Source organism: Symphalangus syndactylus, chromosome 24, assembly GCF_028878055.3.
Source record: "Symphalangus syndactylus isolate Jambi chromosome 24, NHGRI_mSymSyn1-v2.1_pri, whole genome shotgun sequence".
In the NCBI taxonomy this organism is placed as follows: domain Eukaryota; kingdom Metazoa; phylum Chordata; class Mammalia; order Primates; family Hylobatidae; genus Symphalangus; species Symphalangus syndactylus.
In genome coordinates, this window is record NC_072446.2 from 34,226,113 (window position 1) to 34,242,772 (window position 16,660).

Genomic DNA, 16,660 nt, shown 5'->3' on the forward strand with positions numbered 1-16,660 from the left:
CTTATAAGAAAAGACACCAGAGAGCTCTCTCCCATCCGCCACCATGCACACATTGAGAAAAGGCCCTGTGAGGACACAGCAAGGAGGCAGTCTACAAGCCAGGAAGAGAGCCCTCACTAGAAACCAAATCTGCTGACACCTTAACCTTGAACTTCCAGTCTCGAGAGCTATGAGGAATAAATTCTGTCATTTATGCCACCTGGTCTGTGGCATTTCGTTATGGTAGCCTGAGCAGATAAAGACAGAGGCCTTCCTTGACCACCTTGTCTAAAGTAACCTCATCCACCTGTTGGTTTCACTGGTAACAGTCCACATTATTTTTGCTATTGTTTTGGGTATCTGGATGATATTTTTCTCTCTCCACTGGTCTGGGGAGCTCCAGGAGGGTAGGGAGGTGGCCTATTTTGTTGCGTTCCCAGCACAGGGCCCCAGGCACATGGTGGGCATTCAATAAAAATTTATTGCATAAAAGACCTCCCTCAACCTCCTGCCAGCATCTACTCCCACACCTGATCAACTGGGCACTTGGAGCCTTTCTCTGTTCTGGGGATGAAGCTATTTCCACCCTTTCATGCTGGGTTGTTTCTGGATCTTGTGTGTGTTTGTTGGGTGGAGGGCTCTCATCATCCAGTCAGCAAAGCCCTGTCCTCCCAGAACCCCCGGGCTCACTAAAGGAAAGCAAGGTCTTCCATACCTCAGGTAGGAAGTTTCCAAAGAACTTGGTTGTCAGTCGAAATTTGGACTCCTTTGGAATCTGTAGCAAGAGATGAGGAAAGGATCTCGGAGGATGCTGTTATAGACGGAGCGGAGGGGGTGAGTTCTGCATGGGGGTGAGAGGCTGACTGCACACACAGACGGTGGCCAGCCCCTATGTGACAACAGAGCACTGACCCACAAATTCTGCAGCAACCAGCCTGGAAGCCAAACCACACCTTCTGCAGCAGTTGGCCCAGAATGGTCAGGAGCTGGTCAGTGACCGCCTGCTTGTTTTTTGCTCCTGAGAAAGCCCAATCTGCCCTCAAACCAATCTCATAGGATGCCCCATTTCCAGCAAGTCTGCCTCTGCCTTAGCGTGATGCTAGGACTGGATGACAGAATCTGACAAGTACTCATCAATGTAGCCCTTACGTTTCTTATTCATTACTTCCTACATTCAAAGCTCTGTGTTTGGTCCTCTCATAGACTAATATCTCATTTAATCAGGCATTACTATCTCATTGAATCCTCATGACACCCTTTGGAGAAAACCAGTTATTGGTGTTTTACAGATGACAAAACAAGTTCTGAGAGGTAGAGTAATTGACCTGGGTCACCCAGCTGGAGAGGGGTGGGGCTGATATTGGAACTCAGCTCTAGCTGACTCTAGAGTCAACACTTTAACCTCCCCCAATGTGAGAAAAGCTTTTTCCAGATTTGTCTGGAAGGTCTGCAGGACTCTGGGTCCAGTGCTCTTCCCACACCCACCCACAGCCCGGCCTTACCATGTCATCTCTAAGGGTCATCTTCAAGACCCCAGCCTCTTGGTATACAAGCCCGGCTGTATTGAAGAAGTAGTCTGAGAGGCCCAGGTATACCATGCGGTCATGGGCAGCGGGAAACTCCATCACTGGTGGAGCAAAGGGAGGTGGATTGTGGTGGTTCTGACTGTAAAACTCCCCCTGGGGGGTAGAGGCAACAGAGTGAGCTCAGATATTCTTCAGGAATTATAAGTCAACATCTCCATCCAGGAAAAAATGGGCTGAAGACACCAATTGTACACTCACAAAGGAAAAAGCAATGACCAGAAACTAACAGTAGCATCAAATGCCTCCTGGGCGTTACTTTCTAAGTGCCTTTCATGCCAGTCCTGGGAAGGCAGGTATAATTATGCTCATCGTATAGGAGAGGACACTGAGGCACAGGGAAGTGAAGTGACTTGCCCAAGGTCACACAGCTGGTAAGTGGCAGAGCCAGAAATTGAACCCAGGCCTCCAATGTCCAGTGAAGGTTCTCCTAACCACTCCATTGTCTCAACCTCAACCTTGCTAGTAAGCACAGAAACCCTATGAAAAGAACAGTGAAATCCTGTTTGTTTCGTCTGTAAAGTTAGCAAAATGGGAAAAGAGGTAAATTGTTTTGAGTGTTGTGTGTGCTTTAAACTGATGCTACCCAGTGTTTGGTGAGAGCATTCATAAGCTGTTAGGGTTGTTCTTTATGTTTCTGAAAAGCAATTTGGCAATATGTTGCAAAAGCAGATCATTTATTTAGCAAATAAATGTTGAGCTTAAAAAACCAAATTATAGATGGATACATATGGTAGGATACCACTTATGTAAAATTTAAAGGCCCATAAAAAGTATAAAAACACAGGCAAGAAGGACACACACCAACATCATCAGCATGGTTCTGGGTTGGGGGGAGAGGCACCCAAGGGGGCCTCATTAGTTATTTCTACAATGTTTTCATTTTTTTAAAAATCAGAAGCAAATATGACAAAATGGTAAGATTTCTTAAATCTGTGTGTTGGGTACTTAGAAGTGTGTAGCATTCTCTGTACCTTAGAATTATTTTATTACTTAAAATTTATTACTTAAAATTATTACTTAAAATTACTTAAAGTCGCATGTACTCCATATTATGGGATACATGCAACTCTTAATAATAATATCAGCTGAGGGTGGTGCTCACGCCTGTAATCCCAGCACTTTGGGAGGCCAAGGCAGGTGGATCACCTGAGGTCAGGAATTTGAGACTAGCCTGGCCAACACGGTGAAACCCCATCTCTACTAAAAATACAAAAAATTAGCCAGGTGTGGTGGCCGGAGCCTGTAATCCCAGCTACCGGACGCTGAAGCAGGAGAATTGCCTGAACCTGGGAGGCAGAGGTTGCAGTGAGTGGAGGTCGCGCCACTGCACTCCAGCCTGGGTAACACGACAAAACTCCATCTCAAATAATAATAATAAAGATGGATGTATGTACTGACTAGGAATTATCTTTAATACATATTGTTAAGTGAGAAAAGCAAGTGGAAGAACAGTGTGTATCCATTCATGTAGATCATCAGCAAAATCTAGATGGATTTTCTTATGCATTTATGTGAGTGCTTAGAACCAGGGACCTGGGAGGTTAACACACTCCATGGTTGTCAGTGATCAACTCTGGGCAGGAGCCCAGGAGATAAACAAGACCTTTCTTATTCACTGAGGATAATTACTTATTGTTTTAATCTTTTACTCTGTTGTATCACTTAGATATATGTGGGTATTCATTTTTTTTTCTTAGAATGCCATTTGGTCTAGCAATTCCACTTCTAGGAAATACTCAAGGATGGACAGAGACACTACTGCAAGGATGACCACTGCAGCTTTGGTTACATTTGTGGAAAAAAAATGGAGAGCCCAAGTGTCCCAGGAGGGGGCACTGTCCTCGTACCTTATCACAAGCTGTCCACTGAAAATCCAAGCAGCTAGTAAAGGGCTGCAAGAGGACATTTCATGGATGGCAAAGATGTTCCTATGATACGTGTCGAGTTTTTAAAGTTATAAAGCAGAATATATAATATGACACAAGCAAAATATATGTCTGTGTGTATTTTGTTGTCTATATGTGAGTACATATGTGTGCATTTTTTCCTGTTTCTATATTGTGGGTTTTGTGTGTATTTGTTTTTGTATCTATGTATGTGTACATTTGTTTCTGTCTCTCTCTCTCTCTCTCTCTCTCTGTGTGTGTGTGTGTGTGTATATCTTCCTCTGTTTCTGCAAAGACAAGGGTTGGAGGGATCTACACATATTTATTGATGATGCTTATCTCTAGGTTGTAGACTTGGGTAATTCTTCTCTCTCATTTTTTTTCTTTCCTTTCTTTCCTATATTTATTTCTGCATTCCTCTGCAGTTTCTAAAGTTTCTTTTTCACATTGAATGTGTTTTGAAACAAACAAATAACTGTAAACAAACAAGCAAATCACCAATGTGGAAGGACTGAAGGAGGCACAATCCAGGATGAATTTCAGAGTGGGACCCACTCTTGCTGGGGTGGTAGGGAAGGCTGCTCTGGGAGTGACAGCTGAGCGGAGGCCCACGTGGTACTATAAGAAGCCAGCGGGGTAGAGGTGGGCATTGGGAGGGAAGGGAGTACCAGGCAGAGGGAACAACTAGGACAAAGGCCCCGAGGTGAGAGGAAGCTTAACCTATTTGAGGAAGTGTAAGGCCAGTGTGCCTGGTTGGAGGGTGGTGAGTAAGGGAGGGAGCAGCATGAAATAAAACTCCATCCATCCATGCATCCATCCAACCATCCACTCACCAATACACCCACCCACCCATCCACCTACCACCCACCCATCTACCCACCCACCCATCCATTCATCCACCCACTCATCTGCCTACTCATCTATCCATGTATCCATCCATCTATCCATCCATCCATCCATCCATCCATCCATCCATCCATCCATCCATCCACCAATACACACACCCACCCATCCACCTACCTGCCCATCCATCTACCCACCCACCCATCCATTCATCCACCCACCCACCCACCCACCCACCTACCCATCTATCCACCAATACACCCACCCACTCACCCATCCTCCTACCCACCCACCCATCCATTCATCCACCTACCCATCCACCCACTTATCCATCCATCCATCCATCCATCCATCCATCCATCCATCCATCCACCAGTACACCCCCCAACCCATCCACCTACCCACCCACCCATCTACCCACCCACCCATCCATTCATCCACCCACCCATCCATCTACCCATCTATCCATGTATCCATCAATCCATCCATCCATCCATCCATCCATCCATCCATCCATCCACCCATCCATCCATCCATCCATCCATCCATCCACCAGTACACCCACCCGCCCATCCACCTACCCACCAACCCATCTACCCAATCAACCATCAATTCATTCACCCACCCACCCACCTACCCATCCATCCACCAATACACCCACCCACTCACCCATCCACCTACCCACCCACCCATCTACCCACCCACCCATTCATTCATCCACCCACCCATCCACCCACTTATCCATCCATACATCCATCCACCCACCAACACACCCACCTCCCATCCACTTACCCATCCACCTGTTTACCCACCCACCCACCCATCCACCCACCCACCCACCCATCCACCTACCCATCCATCCATATATCCATCCACCCATCCAACAAATAATTTATTGAGCACCTAGTATGTGCCAAGCATTGGTCTAGGTGCTGCACATATGGTAGTGAACAAAGCAGTCGCAGCCCCTTCTCCCTCATCATAGTGAGGGAGACAGACTAGAGACTGTGTGTGTGTGTGTGTGTGTGTGTGTGTGTGTGTATTGGTAATAAAGCAGGATGTGGGGGAAGAGGAGAGAGCTATTTCAGTGAGAGTGGTCTGGGAAGGCCTCTCTAGGGAGGGAATATTTGAGCAAAGACTTGAAGGAAGCAAGGGAGAGCTGTGTGGAAACCTGGGAGAGAGTACCCAGGCAGAGGAAAAAGCAAGGGCAAAGGCCTTGGGGAGGGGCAGGCATGGTGTGTTTCAGGAATGGTGGGGAGCCCAGTGTGACTGGAGCAGGGAGAGGCGGGGAGAGTAGAGAGGGTGGTGGTGAGTCAGATAGGAAGTGGGGGACATTGTAAAATTTGTTTCCAAGGACTGGGGAGCCCTGGAGTGTCTGAGACAGAGGTGTGAGGGTGTATGATTCTCAGTGTCAGCCTCACCTTCATCTGTACATCCAGGGTCTCAGCCGTGGTTGTTGGAGGTGCCACCAGACCATAGTTGATTCCAGCCACAGCATCTATTTTGGTCATTACTAGAGAGAAAGAAGATGGACCATGAGCTGGCTCCCATGGCAGCATCGCTGGAAGCTGAAATGCAGGATCAGAATCCCCTAAAATTGAATCAAGAACTGTAGTGCAAGTTTCATTCCCACCTCCTCCAGGGAGCTCTCCTTAAGGGAGCTTGCCTTAAGGGAAAATGAACCCACACCCCACATTCACAGACACCCCCTTACTCTCTTCTTCCAACAGCCTTGAGATCAGTTGCTAAGACACAGGGTCAAGGGCACAGAGAGACCTAGGCTTGAACCAAACTCTGGATGACCTTGGACAAGTCCTTGCACTTCTCTGAGCCACTTTTTGTAATTTGTAGAACGGAGAGAATCCTAGTGACCTCACAGATGCTGGGAGGGTTTTGAGAGACGGTGGATGCCCAATGCCCTGTCCATGAAGAGGCTCAGAAGCCAGAAAGGATCATTGTTAGGATCATTGATAATAGCCCAGGCTGAGCCCTGGCTGGCTCAAGTCTGAAGATTTTCTCTGTTTCCCAGTAGTAATCAATGAGAATTAAAGAAATATCCCTTTTCTCAGTTAGCAGGGAAGAAACCAAGGCTCAGAAATCCAAGTTGTCCAATGGTTGGTGAGTGATGAAGCTGGGATTCAGACAAAATCTTTTTCCCGCTTCTTGAGGCCAAACCTTGGGCACTGCAGCTGCATTGAAGCTGCCTAGGATGGGCTCCTGTTCTGGAGGAAGAAAATGCTTCTTAAATGGGCATATACTATGTGCCAGCCATGCCAGGCTTCACAGCGATGTAGTCCTGAGAGCAGCTGAAAGCCCAGGCTCTGGAGTGAAGGAAACCTTAGCTCCAGATTTGTATCTTGCTTCTGCCTCTTGATGGCTTCATGACTCTGGACAAGTCTCACCTACTGTCTGAGCCTCAGGTTCCTCATGTTTTTTTTTTTTTTCTGAGACAGAGTCTTGCTCTGTCACCCAGGCTGGAGTACAGTGGCATGATCTCTGCTCACTGCAACCTCCGCCTCCTGGGTTCAAGCGATTCTCCTGCCTCAGCCTCCTAAGTAGCTGGGATTACAGGCACCTGCCATGACACTTGGCTAATTTTTGTATTTTTAGTAGGGACAGGGTTTCTCCATGTTGGCCAAGCTGGTCTTGAACTCCTGACCTCAGGTGGTCCACCTGCCTTGGCCTCCCAAAGTGCTGGGATTACAGGCTTGAGCCCGGCCAGGTTACTCCTGTGTAAAACGGGGAGAATAACGCCTCTCTCAGGGAAGTGTTGGGAGGCTGAGAGGGGACAATTTCCTGAGTGCCTGCCACAGTTCTTTGCAGCTTGCCAAGTACTTGGGGGTGAAGATTATTGTCCCCATTTTAAAGACATGGAAACTGAGATCCAAAAAGAAGTGACCAATATCAGATCTCAGGCCAGTCATGTGTCTCTGGCCTCAGAGAGCTGGGGGTATTTGGCTGTTTGGCTCTTGCAGAGCTGAGGGAATGAGGCAGTATGGGCTGTTTGTCCTCCTCGCTTCTGGACCTACCACAAGGACTTGATCCAATGCTAGCTGCCGCATGAAAATAATCTACTACTCTGCTAATTCCCACCCAGGCCCAGGGCTGTCTGGGAAACTTGCCGGCCCCATCACATCCACCCTGATGTCCTCATCCCCTCCCCTTTCTGTTCCATTCTATCCTTGATCCTCATCCAGCCCTCACCTGGCAGAGTCTGGAAATAAGGTTGCAGCTCGGAGGATACAGAATTGGTCACTTTCTCGCAGACCTGGGGAGAACCAAACAAGTAATCAGTAAGGTCTTCCCATAGTGAAAAATGTCCCTTGGCAATAACGGGCCAGATAGGCCTTGCTTTCCTTGAACGTTTTCTTGAAAATTATGTAGCCAATCAAGTTTCCCTTTTCTTTTTGGCCACCACGAAGCTCAGAGTTGAACATGTAGCTTAGAAATAATAACTGTATATAACTGTATGGACTACATAACTGCATTCTATTTCCTGCCCTGGTGTGTGGAACGTTCCTGATGGGTGTTTATGTTTTCTATTTTATAAGGTGGTTTTTGTTGTTGTTGTTGTTTTGTTTTTTCTTTTGTTTCTGTTTGATTTTGCTGTCTCAGATCCTTTGTGGAATGAGGTAGTAAACGAATACCAAGTAGTCAATGGCCAGCCCTCCCTTATCTGGGCTTCTGGGAGCATGGGCAGGCTCTCTGCTTAAGTCTGGGTGGGCACCCTCACGTTTGGTATGTATGGCCAGAGAAGCCATTCCCTACCTGCCTTTGCCACCCCACCCCAATCCCCCTGTCCCCTAGCCCATGACTCACAATGGAACAAACACTAGCCTGAGAAGATCTGTGTTGGGTCACACACTGACTTTGACACTGAGGAAGTTGTTCCATTTATCTAGACCTCTGTTTCTTCATCTGTAAAATGGAACGTGGCAAATCACATTTTCCATTCCATTTGCTTTTATGTAATGTGGCCTTGCCACACCCCCACCAAGAGATGGAGTCTGTGAACTTGCCACTAGAATCTCGGCTTGGTGACTTGCTTCTAAGCAACAGAACACAACAATACACCTGACCTTTGTGTAACTTCAGAGGTGAGGTCATAAAAGGCTGTGCAGAACCCACTCAATGCTGTGAGAAGCCCAAGCCTTGTGGAGGGACCACGGAAGTGGCTTGGGTCAATAGTCCCAGCAGAGCTGAGCCTTCAAGTCTTCCTAGCCCAGGTACCAGAGATGGGAGAGAGGAACCCTCCAGGTAATTCTAACATGGAACTTTTGAGTCTTCTGAGGTGAGGCCCCAGACCTCATGGAGCAGAGAGCTCAGCCATCCCTGTCATGCCCATTTCCTGATACACAGAATCCATGAACGTTAACAATGGTGGTTGTTTTATGATACCAAATTTTGAGTTGTTTGTTTTCAAGCAATAGATAGCTAGAATATAGGATTTAAACCACAGCCTTCCTCTCACTAAGAGATTGGGGCTGGGGCTGGTGGTCAGACAAGCTCCTTCCCTCCCTCTCCTGATGTTGCTCTCGAATGACCTTCCCCTCAGTAATCCAGCAGTCTCTTCAGTCCTTGCCTTTCTTGACTACTGGGCAGCTCCTGGTGTGGTTGTCCATTCCCTTCTAGAAACACTCTTTCTAGAGTCCTGTGACCAAGGCCTTCTGCTTTCTTCCTAACCCCTACAGGCTTTTCCCCAGACTTCTTTGCAAGCTCTTCCTCCTTCACTGAAGATGTGGGAGCTTCTCTGGGCTCTCTTCCTGGCTCCCTGTCCCTTCCACTTAGGCCCTCTTCTTGAGCCATTTCAGGCATCCCCACGGCCCCTGTGGCAGATGCTGCAGCGCCACACCCACACTCTCTGGACTGTGCTCAGAAGTGCCAAGCAGTTAGGACCCTAAGAACAGTTTTCAATGAAAGAAGGGTAGGAGGTGGCAGAAAAATACCCCAGCCTTCTTTCTGCTTCTGGGACAATTCTGAGGTGTGCTCCCCACCATTCCTCTGAGAATTGCCAGCAGGACTGAGTACCAGTTGCCCATAGCAGCAACCCACTCAGTAAAGGCCCTTCCCTGCCTCCCGACCTCCTCACTGTGCTGCCTGGGAACCCCTCCCAATAAATGACTTGCACCCAAACCCTGACTCAGCATCTGTCTTTGGGATCCCAGGGAGAGTCACCTCCACTGCTCCCAACATGTGGCCAGTACCCAGGCCTTACTTTGCAGCCCAGGTTTCTCCTCTGAACTTCAGCCTGGGGACCCAGCTGCCTCATGGACAACTGTCCCTGGGTGTCCTACTGGTCCCCAAGTCTGGCACATCCCAAACCAAACTCCTCAGGTTCTTACTCTTCCTTAGGGTTGGCTGCACCATCTGCCTAGAGGTCACCTCTATCCTCCCCTACCCCTCCTTCTACACTGCCAATCAAGTTATTTTTCCTGGGGTATGGAGGGAAGAAAAGGGGAAGGAGGGAAGAAGGGAAGAGAAAGAAGGAAGAAAGGGAGAAAAGGAGAAAGGGAGGGAAGGAAGAAAGAAAGGAAAGAAAGAAAAGAAAGGAAAGAAAGAAAAGAAAGGAAAGAAAGAAAAGAAAGGAAGAGCTGGGTGCAGTGGCTCATGCCTGTAATCCCAGTACTTTGAGAGGCTGAGGTGGGCAGATCACTTGAGGTCAGGAGTTCGAAACCAGACTGGCCAACATGGTGAGATCCTGTCTCTATCAAAATATACAAATATTAGCCAGGCATGGTGGCAGATGCCTGTAATCCCAGCTATTTGGGAGGCTGAGGCAGGAGAACCTCTTGAACTCAGGAGGCGGAGGTTGCAGTGAGCTGAGACTGTGCTACTGTACTCCAGCCTGGGAAACAGAGTGAGACTTCATCACCAAAAAAAAGAAAAGAAAAGAAAGGAGGAAGAGTGGGAAGAAGGAAAGGAAGGAAGGAAAGAGGGAAGAAGGAAAGGGAGGAAGGAAGGAAGGAAGGAAGGAAGGAAGGAAGGAAGGAAGGACGGAAGGAGGGAAGACAGCAGTGAGAAGGAAGGAAGGAGAAAATTTGGTTTCCCTGAAGAGTGTTTCTACCACGTAAGGCTCTTGAAGTCCTAAGAGGAACTGGACTGGCATTCTCCAAGGAACCTGCGCCTCTTTTCCAAATGACCCAGGAACAGAGGACAGCTCAGCTGGCAGCTGGGGCCCTGCTGGACTCCTGAGCTGCCCCTCAGGCATTGTCACCAGTGTTGCTCCCCCATCAGGGCCAACAGATGGCTCCAGATCACAGCAAATCCTGGTGGGAGCCCAGCTCCCTCCCTGCTCTTCCCTTCATGCACACTTTGTACTGACGCAGGCTCTTCCTTCCCTCAGACACAGGCCCTACATGCTGTATTCCCTGGGGGCAGACTCCCTGGCTCACTCCTCACCATTTCCAGCCCCTTCTGGCATCATGACATCTCATTCCTTCATTCATTCATTCAGGCCAGTACTTGCTTCTAAATTGGATCTTATGATTAAGAGCGAGGCTCATCTCTGAGGCAGGGTAGCCTGGATTTGAATTCAAGCACTATTACTTCCGCTTTCTGTATCTCAGTTTACTCACCTGTAAAATAGGGATAATCATGGAATCTCTCTTACAGGGGATTAAATGCCAGAATGTGTGGATTAAATGCTGGTATCCATGGAAAGAGTTCTTAGCATAGTGTCAGATCACTGTAAACACTCAGTATATTATATGGGCCAACATCATCACCATCCCCACTATCACCACAACCATCAACCTCACTATCACCATTGAAACTGCCCAGGATGAGCTCCTGCCTTGGAGGAAGAAAATGCCTATTAAATGGGCGTATATTTACCACCATCACCGTCACCATCAACAGTCTCACCATCACCATCACCATCACCATCATGATCATCATCATCTCCACCATTACCATCACCATTATCATCATCCCCACCATCACCATCATCAATCTCACCATCACCACCATCATCTTCATCATCCCCACCATTACCATCACCACCATCATCATCCCCACCATCAACATCACCATCACCATCATCATTATCATCATCCCCACCATCACCATCATCATTATCATCATCCCCACCATCACCATCATCAATCTCACCACCACCATCATCATCATCCCCACCATCACCATCACCACCATCATCATCCCATCACCATCACCATCATCAACCTCACCATCATCATCATCACCATCACCATCCTCATCATCTCCACCATCACTATCACCATCATCAACCTCATAATCACCATCAACCTCACTATCACCATCAACCTCACCATCACCATCAACCTCACCATCACCATCATCACCATCATCGCCATCATCATTATCATCCTCACCATCACGATCATCATCCCACCATTACCATTACCATCACCAACCTCACCATCACCATCATCACCATCACCATTATCATCTTCATCATCACCATAGTCATCATCATCCCCACCATCACCATCATCATCCCCACCGTCACCATCATCATCATCATCCCCACCATTACCATTACCATCATCAACCTCACCATCATCATCATCAGCAGCAGCAGCAGCAGCATTACTACTTATTAGCTTGGCTGCTATAGAGGGGCCACTTTTAGATGGTACTAAGAAATAATCGTTGTAATTGTTCCAAATGTTAAATATATCTCAACACTCCTCTCAGACTGTTACTTTATTATACAGATAGCTGAACTGTGGGTGAGCTAGCCTAGTGAGTGAGCACATTTTCTGGATTATCTCATGAATCCTTACAGTGCCTTGGTGAAGAAGGTATTAATGTCCCCCAACTCTTTTTTTTTTTATTTTGAGACAGAGTTTCACTCTTGTTGCCCAGGCTGGAGTGCAATGGCGTGATCTTGGCTCACCGCAACCTCCACCTCCCGAGTTCAAGCAATTCTCCTGCCTCAGCCTCCCTAGTAGCTGGGATTACAGGCATGCACCACCATGCCCAGCTAATTTTGTATTTTTATTAGAGACAGGATTTCTCCATTTGGTCAGGCTGGTCTTGAACTCCTAACCTCAGGTGATCCACCTGCCTCGGCCTCCCAAAGTGCTGGGATTACAGGCATGAGCCACCATGCCCAGCCTAATTTCCCCATTTTACAGATGGTAAAATTGAGTTTCAAGAAGGTCAAGTAATTTCCTCAAGGTTACACAGCAAGTTAAGCCCTGGAGCCAGAGCCAAAACTTACCCTGAGACCCTACCCTGAGACTTTGGCTGGGGATTGTCCTGCTCATTGGAACTGTCCCATCTAATCCCAACCGAGCCACTGGCTCCACTCTTGCCATATGACTCTAAAACCCATTCTATAGTCCACTGTGTTATGCATTTTGACAAACATGTATTGATTTCTTGCTTTTTAAGCTTTTGACACAGTATCTTCAGATAGATGATCTCACTTGATTGATGCCCTCCTATCTGTATGTTCAGTGTCTTTAACAAGGAAGCCAGCGTCTTCCACCTAGAAGACCGCACGAGCCTCCTCAATGGCCTCCTTGCGCCTACTCTTGGCCCCTCCAGTCATTCCCAGAGCGGACAGGGAAATTGTTGTAAAGCACAGATCTGGCCAGGTCACCCACTTGCCTAAAACCTTCAGTGGCTTCCATTGCCCTCTGGAGAGAGCCAGAACTCATTGCTTTTTGAGACAGGCTCAGATGATTCTTAAAAACTGATCATTTGTTAATGGAAAACGAGCCAAATGAATGGCCTTGTCCCTTAGCTGGAGTATCTGGGTTGCAGGTTTAGGCTATGGGCACGGTTCGGGGAGTGCTGGCTGATACCTGTCTCTTGTACTAGTTGCAGCCTCAGGGAATGGGCTACGACTGGGGTTTGGCCAGAGCCCAGAACTGCAGCTTCATCAGTGGCATTTGTTCTGAACGGGGAGCATCAAGGAAGGAACTTGGGGTGGGTGGGGTGGAGGGAGGCTAGCAGGACTACGGGAAGAGAGGGAGGCAGAAAGAGAATGGCATTTTCTCAGCAGGAAGGAAGGCTGGGGAAAAGCAGAGGTGGCCCAAGCAGGCATGAGGGAAAGTTTGCTGGGAGTGTGGGAAGTGATTGTCTCTTGGTCTCTTGGTGGACTCTTCAGCAAAACATCCATGACCGGCTTTTAGAGCTGGGGTTGTGGTTTCAAAGGGCTATAAGGGCTACCAAGGGGTCTGGAGTGACAGCAGAGCGTCCGTAGAAGGGGGAGGTGTGTGGTTACTAAGGGCCCTTCCCCTCTGTTCGCTGATGGGACTCCGAGCCCCTCCTACCCGGCTGTTCATCTTGTTTCGAAGCGCAGACTCAATTTTTTTGCGGAAGAGTCGGATCAGCCACCTAGAGATGGACAAGTAGGGACATAGATGAGGCTTTTTGGTTGTCCCTGGGCTGGATTCAGGAGGCTGCCTCATCTCAAAAGCTTTCTTCCCTCCTAGAAACAGGCCTTGGTACCCTCTCCCCTGAGCTCTAACTGCACACACCCCATCAGACCCTTCTCCCTGATTTAGTGATGTGTTCATGAGGCTATTTCCTGAATCCCTGCATGGCTGGGCCCCTGCCCCAGTGTCATTCCTCACCAGTCCCCTCCCTTGCTGCACACTAGCCACACTGGCCTGCCATGTCCTCTCTCCTGTGCGTCCTCCCACCACTGTGCCTTTGCACATGCTGTTCCCTCTGCTTAAAACACCCCGGTCCCCAACACCTCCCTAACTAATGCCTACTTATCCTTTCATCTCACTTCAAATGTCATTTCACCAAGGAAGAATTGGCCTGCCCCCAGATGGGGTCAGAGCCTCCGGTTCTCTGCGTTCATAGAAGTTTGTACCTCTTTTTCTTAATTCTTATCTCCTTTTGTAATTCTGTGTGGGCCATTCATTCATGCAATGCTTTGGTTAATGATTATCTTCCCCACTGGGCTGAAAACTTTAAGAGAACAGGACCGTGTGGCTGAGTCTGGGGTGAAATAGATCTGGACTTGAACACTCATTAGCTGTGGCAACTTAAGTTATTGCCTATCTCTCCATGCCTTGGTTTTCTTCCCAGAAAATGAGGTAATAACAGACCGACCTCACAGAGTCATGGTGTGGCTTGAATGAGATAATGAGTGTGATCAAATCAGTGTTGGGCACAGTCAGCCTCTGACCAATATTAGCTCTTACTAAGTTTTCATTGGTCACTCCTGTTTCCTGACCATGTTGCACAAGCCTAGTGCAGAGCTGATTCTCGCTAGATATTTGTTGAATGGATGGATAGATGAATGCCTACAGATTTGTGATGAGGATATAATTTAGTGCATATGTAAAGTGCTTAGTATGAGCCTGGGACATAGTAAGTGCTCAGTAAAGTCTGCTGGATGAATATGGAATGAACAAATGACGCCTCGAGAAAGAGAGAGTGTCTGCTTCATCTGTGGGCCCCTGGCTCCCGTACAATGCCTGAGGCCTCTGAGCAAGGCCTGGCATGCAGGTGGCATTCTGGATGTGTTTTCAGAATACAGGGATGATTGGGAGAGTTCTTCTTTAGGTTCCTCCTCCCAGCCACAGTCCCGAGAGTCCATACCCCACTCTGCTGTTTGAGATGTGCACGTGGACACTGTTGATGTGGCTGCTGCAGCTGGAGCAGGTGACGGTGGGCTTGCCTGACGTGGGGTTACTGCCCAGCTTCAGATCAGCCGAAATGGACATGCCTTCTACGTTCAGGTCAAAATTGCCGCTCGTTTTTCTGAAGAAAAACAAAGAGGAACGTGGGACAAATCCTTTCTTCCCACTGCCATTCAAACTGTACCCCAGTGCTGGAAGGCGGGTTTTGTTATTATCCCCACTCTAGGTGAGGAGGTACAGTTCAGAGAGAAGAGGCAGCTTGCCCAAGATCACACAGCAGCTGAGTGGGAGAGTCAGGAATCCAATCTGAACTCGGAACTCATGTTTGCCTGGGAGAAACCTGCTCTTAACCACTGCTTCAGCCGCCGCCCTAGCTGTGTGGCCTTGGGCATGTTTCTTACCTCTCTGAGCTTCCATTTCCTCCCTCAGACCCTGGATCAGCAGTTGGACACCAGAGTGTGTGTCTCAGCTTTGCTACTAAAAAGCTGGGTGTTTGGGGCCAATGACTTTCATTCATTAATGCCCCCATTAATTCAGTAATGAGGTTAATAACTCCTCCTTCAGGGATGAAATGGGTTTTGGGTAAGACAGTGGACATTCTTTTGTTTTTGTGTGTGATCAATAAGGGAGAAGACAGATGCAAAACAGCCCAGAGAGAGAGTTACGTGATTCTTACTGTGGGGAGGAGACACATCCAGCAGTTCTTGCAAGGGTGGGGAGACTCACGCCCCTTTCATCCGCCAGGGCGGTTTCTCCTCCATTTTCCTCCCTAGATTCCCCAGAAAGGAGACCTTCCTAAAGCGACGGTCAGTCTGAACCACTATTGCCAAGGGGCAGGGTAGCTGTGGGGAGAGCCCAGGACTTAGATTTGGAGTTGTAGTTTGGGTTATTTACCTCTATTTTTCACCCTCCCCTGCATTCATACCCTCACCATTGCCTATCATGGCAGGGTTGAGGAGGGTGCCTTTGCTTGCCCTTGACTTTGGGCTTGACCACATGAAATGATTTGGCCAGCGGTATATAAGTTCTGAGGCTGGGCCTTAAGAGGACCTGTGTGTTCCTGCTTTCCCTTTTTGCACCTCTGCTATCACCAAGAATATGCTCTGCATAACCCACTGGTCGAAGGAGCAGGAGACACAGGTGGAGCCAAGCCTCCTCTGCTAAGCCCAACCCAGATCAGCTGAGCCCCAGCTGGCACACAGATACATAAGTGATGACAGCTGATTGTTGTTTTAAGCCACAGAGTTTGGGATGGTTTGTTACACAGCAATAGCTAACTGATAAACAGAATAAATTAAAGGTTCCACTTAGCTTTCCACCCTAAGCCACATGCACCAACTCAGCCTTGCCAGTATCCTGCACTGAGATGTGGATAAATGCTCAGCCATTAATCAAGGGTTATGTTGAATCTTCTCATGTGAAGAATTTCCTGAAGAACACTGTGGTGATAGGTGGTGACAGGCAAGGCAAAAATTGGGCATTCCAGAGACGCTGACTCTCCAATCCCGTCCCAATATTACCAAGAGCGCACCCAACAAACTGCAAGCATGGAAACGCACAAGAATCTTTTTCGTGCCTTCCATTTCCCGCTGATCTTGATACTGGCGTTGCTGATGGAGAACTTAAGGCCCACATTGGGCACCATGCTTATCTGGGAACTGGGAAGCTGGAATTCACCGATGTCCATGCTGCAAAGGAGAAATGTGAATTTCATATAATTTCATATACTCCCAGGTGCCCACATGAGGACTTCGTTAATGGTTAATACAGACTC

General features: G+C 48.1%; 1 protein-coding gene across 1 annotated transcript in view; it reads right to left on the reverse strand.

The window, feature by feature from the left end:
* BPI (bactericidal permeability increasing protein) overlaps positions 1-16,660 on the reverse strand; it is a 33,239-nt gene that overhangs the window by 11,999 nt on the left and 4,580 nt on the right. The window contains exons 3-9 of the mRNA XM_055265186.2: positions 16,446-16,574; positions 14,846-15,007; positions 13,561-13,624; positions 7,499-7,562; positions 5,716-5,807; positions 1,482-1,658; positions 695-754 (exon numbers count right to left, since the gene is read on the reverse strand). Coding sequence (XP_055121161.2) covers positions 695-754; positions 1,482-1,658; positions 5,716-5,807; positions 7,499-7,562; positions 13,561-13,624; positions 14,846-15,007; positions 16,446-16,574 — 748 coding nt within the window. The remainder of the gene's footprint in view (positions 1-694; positions 755-1,481; positions 1,659-5,715; positions 5,808-7,498; positions 7,563-13,560; positions 13,625-14,845; positions 15,008-16,445; positions 16,575-16,660) is intronic.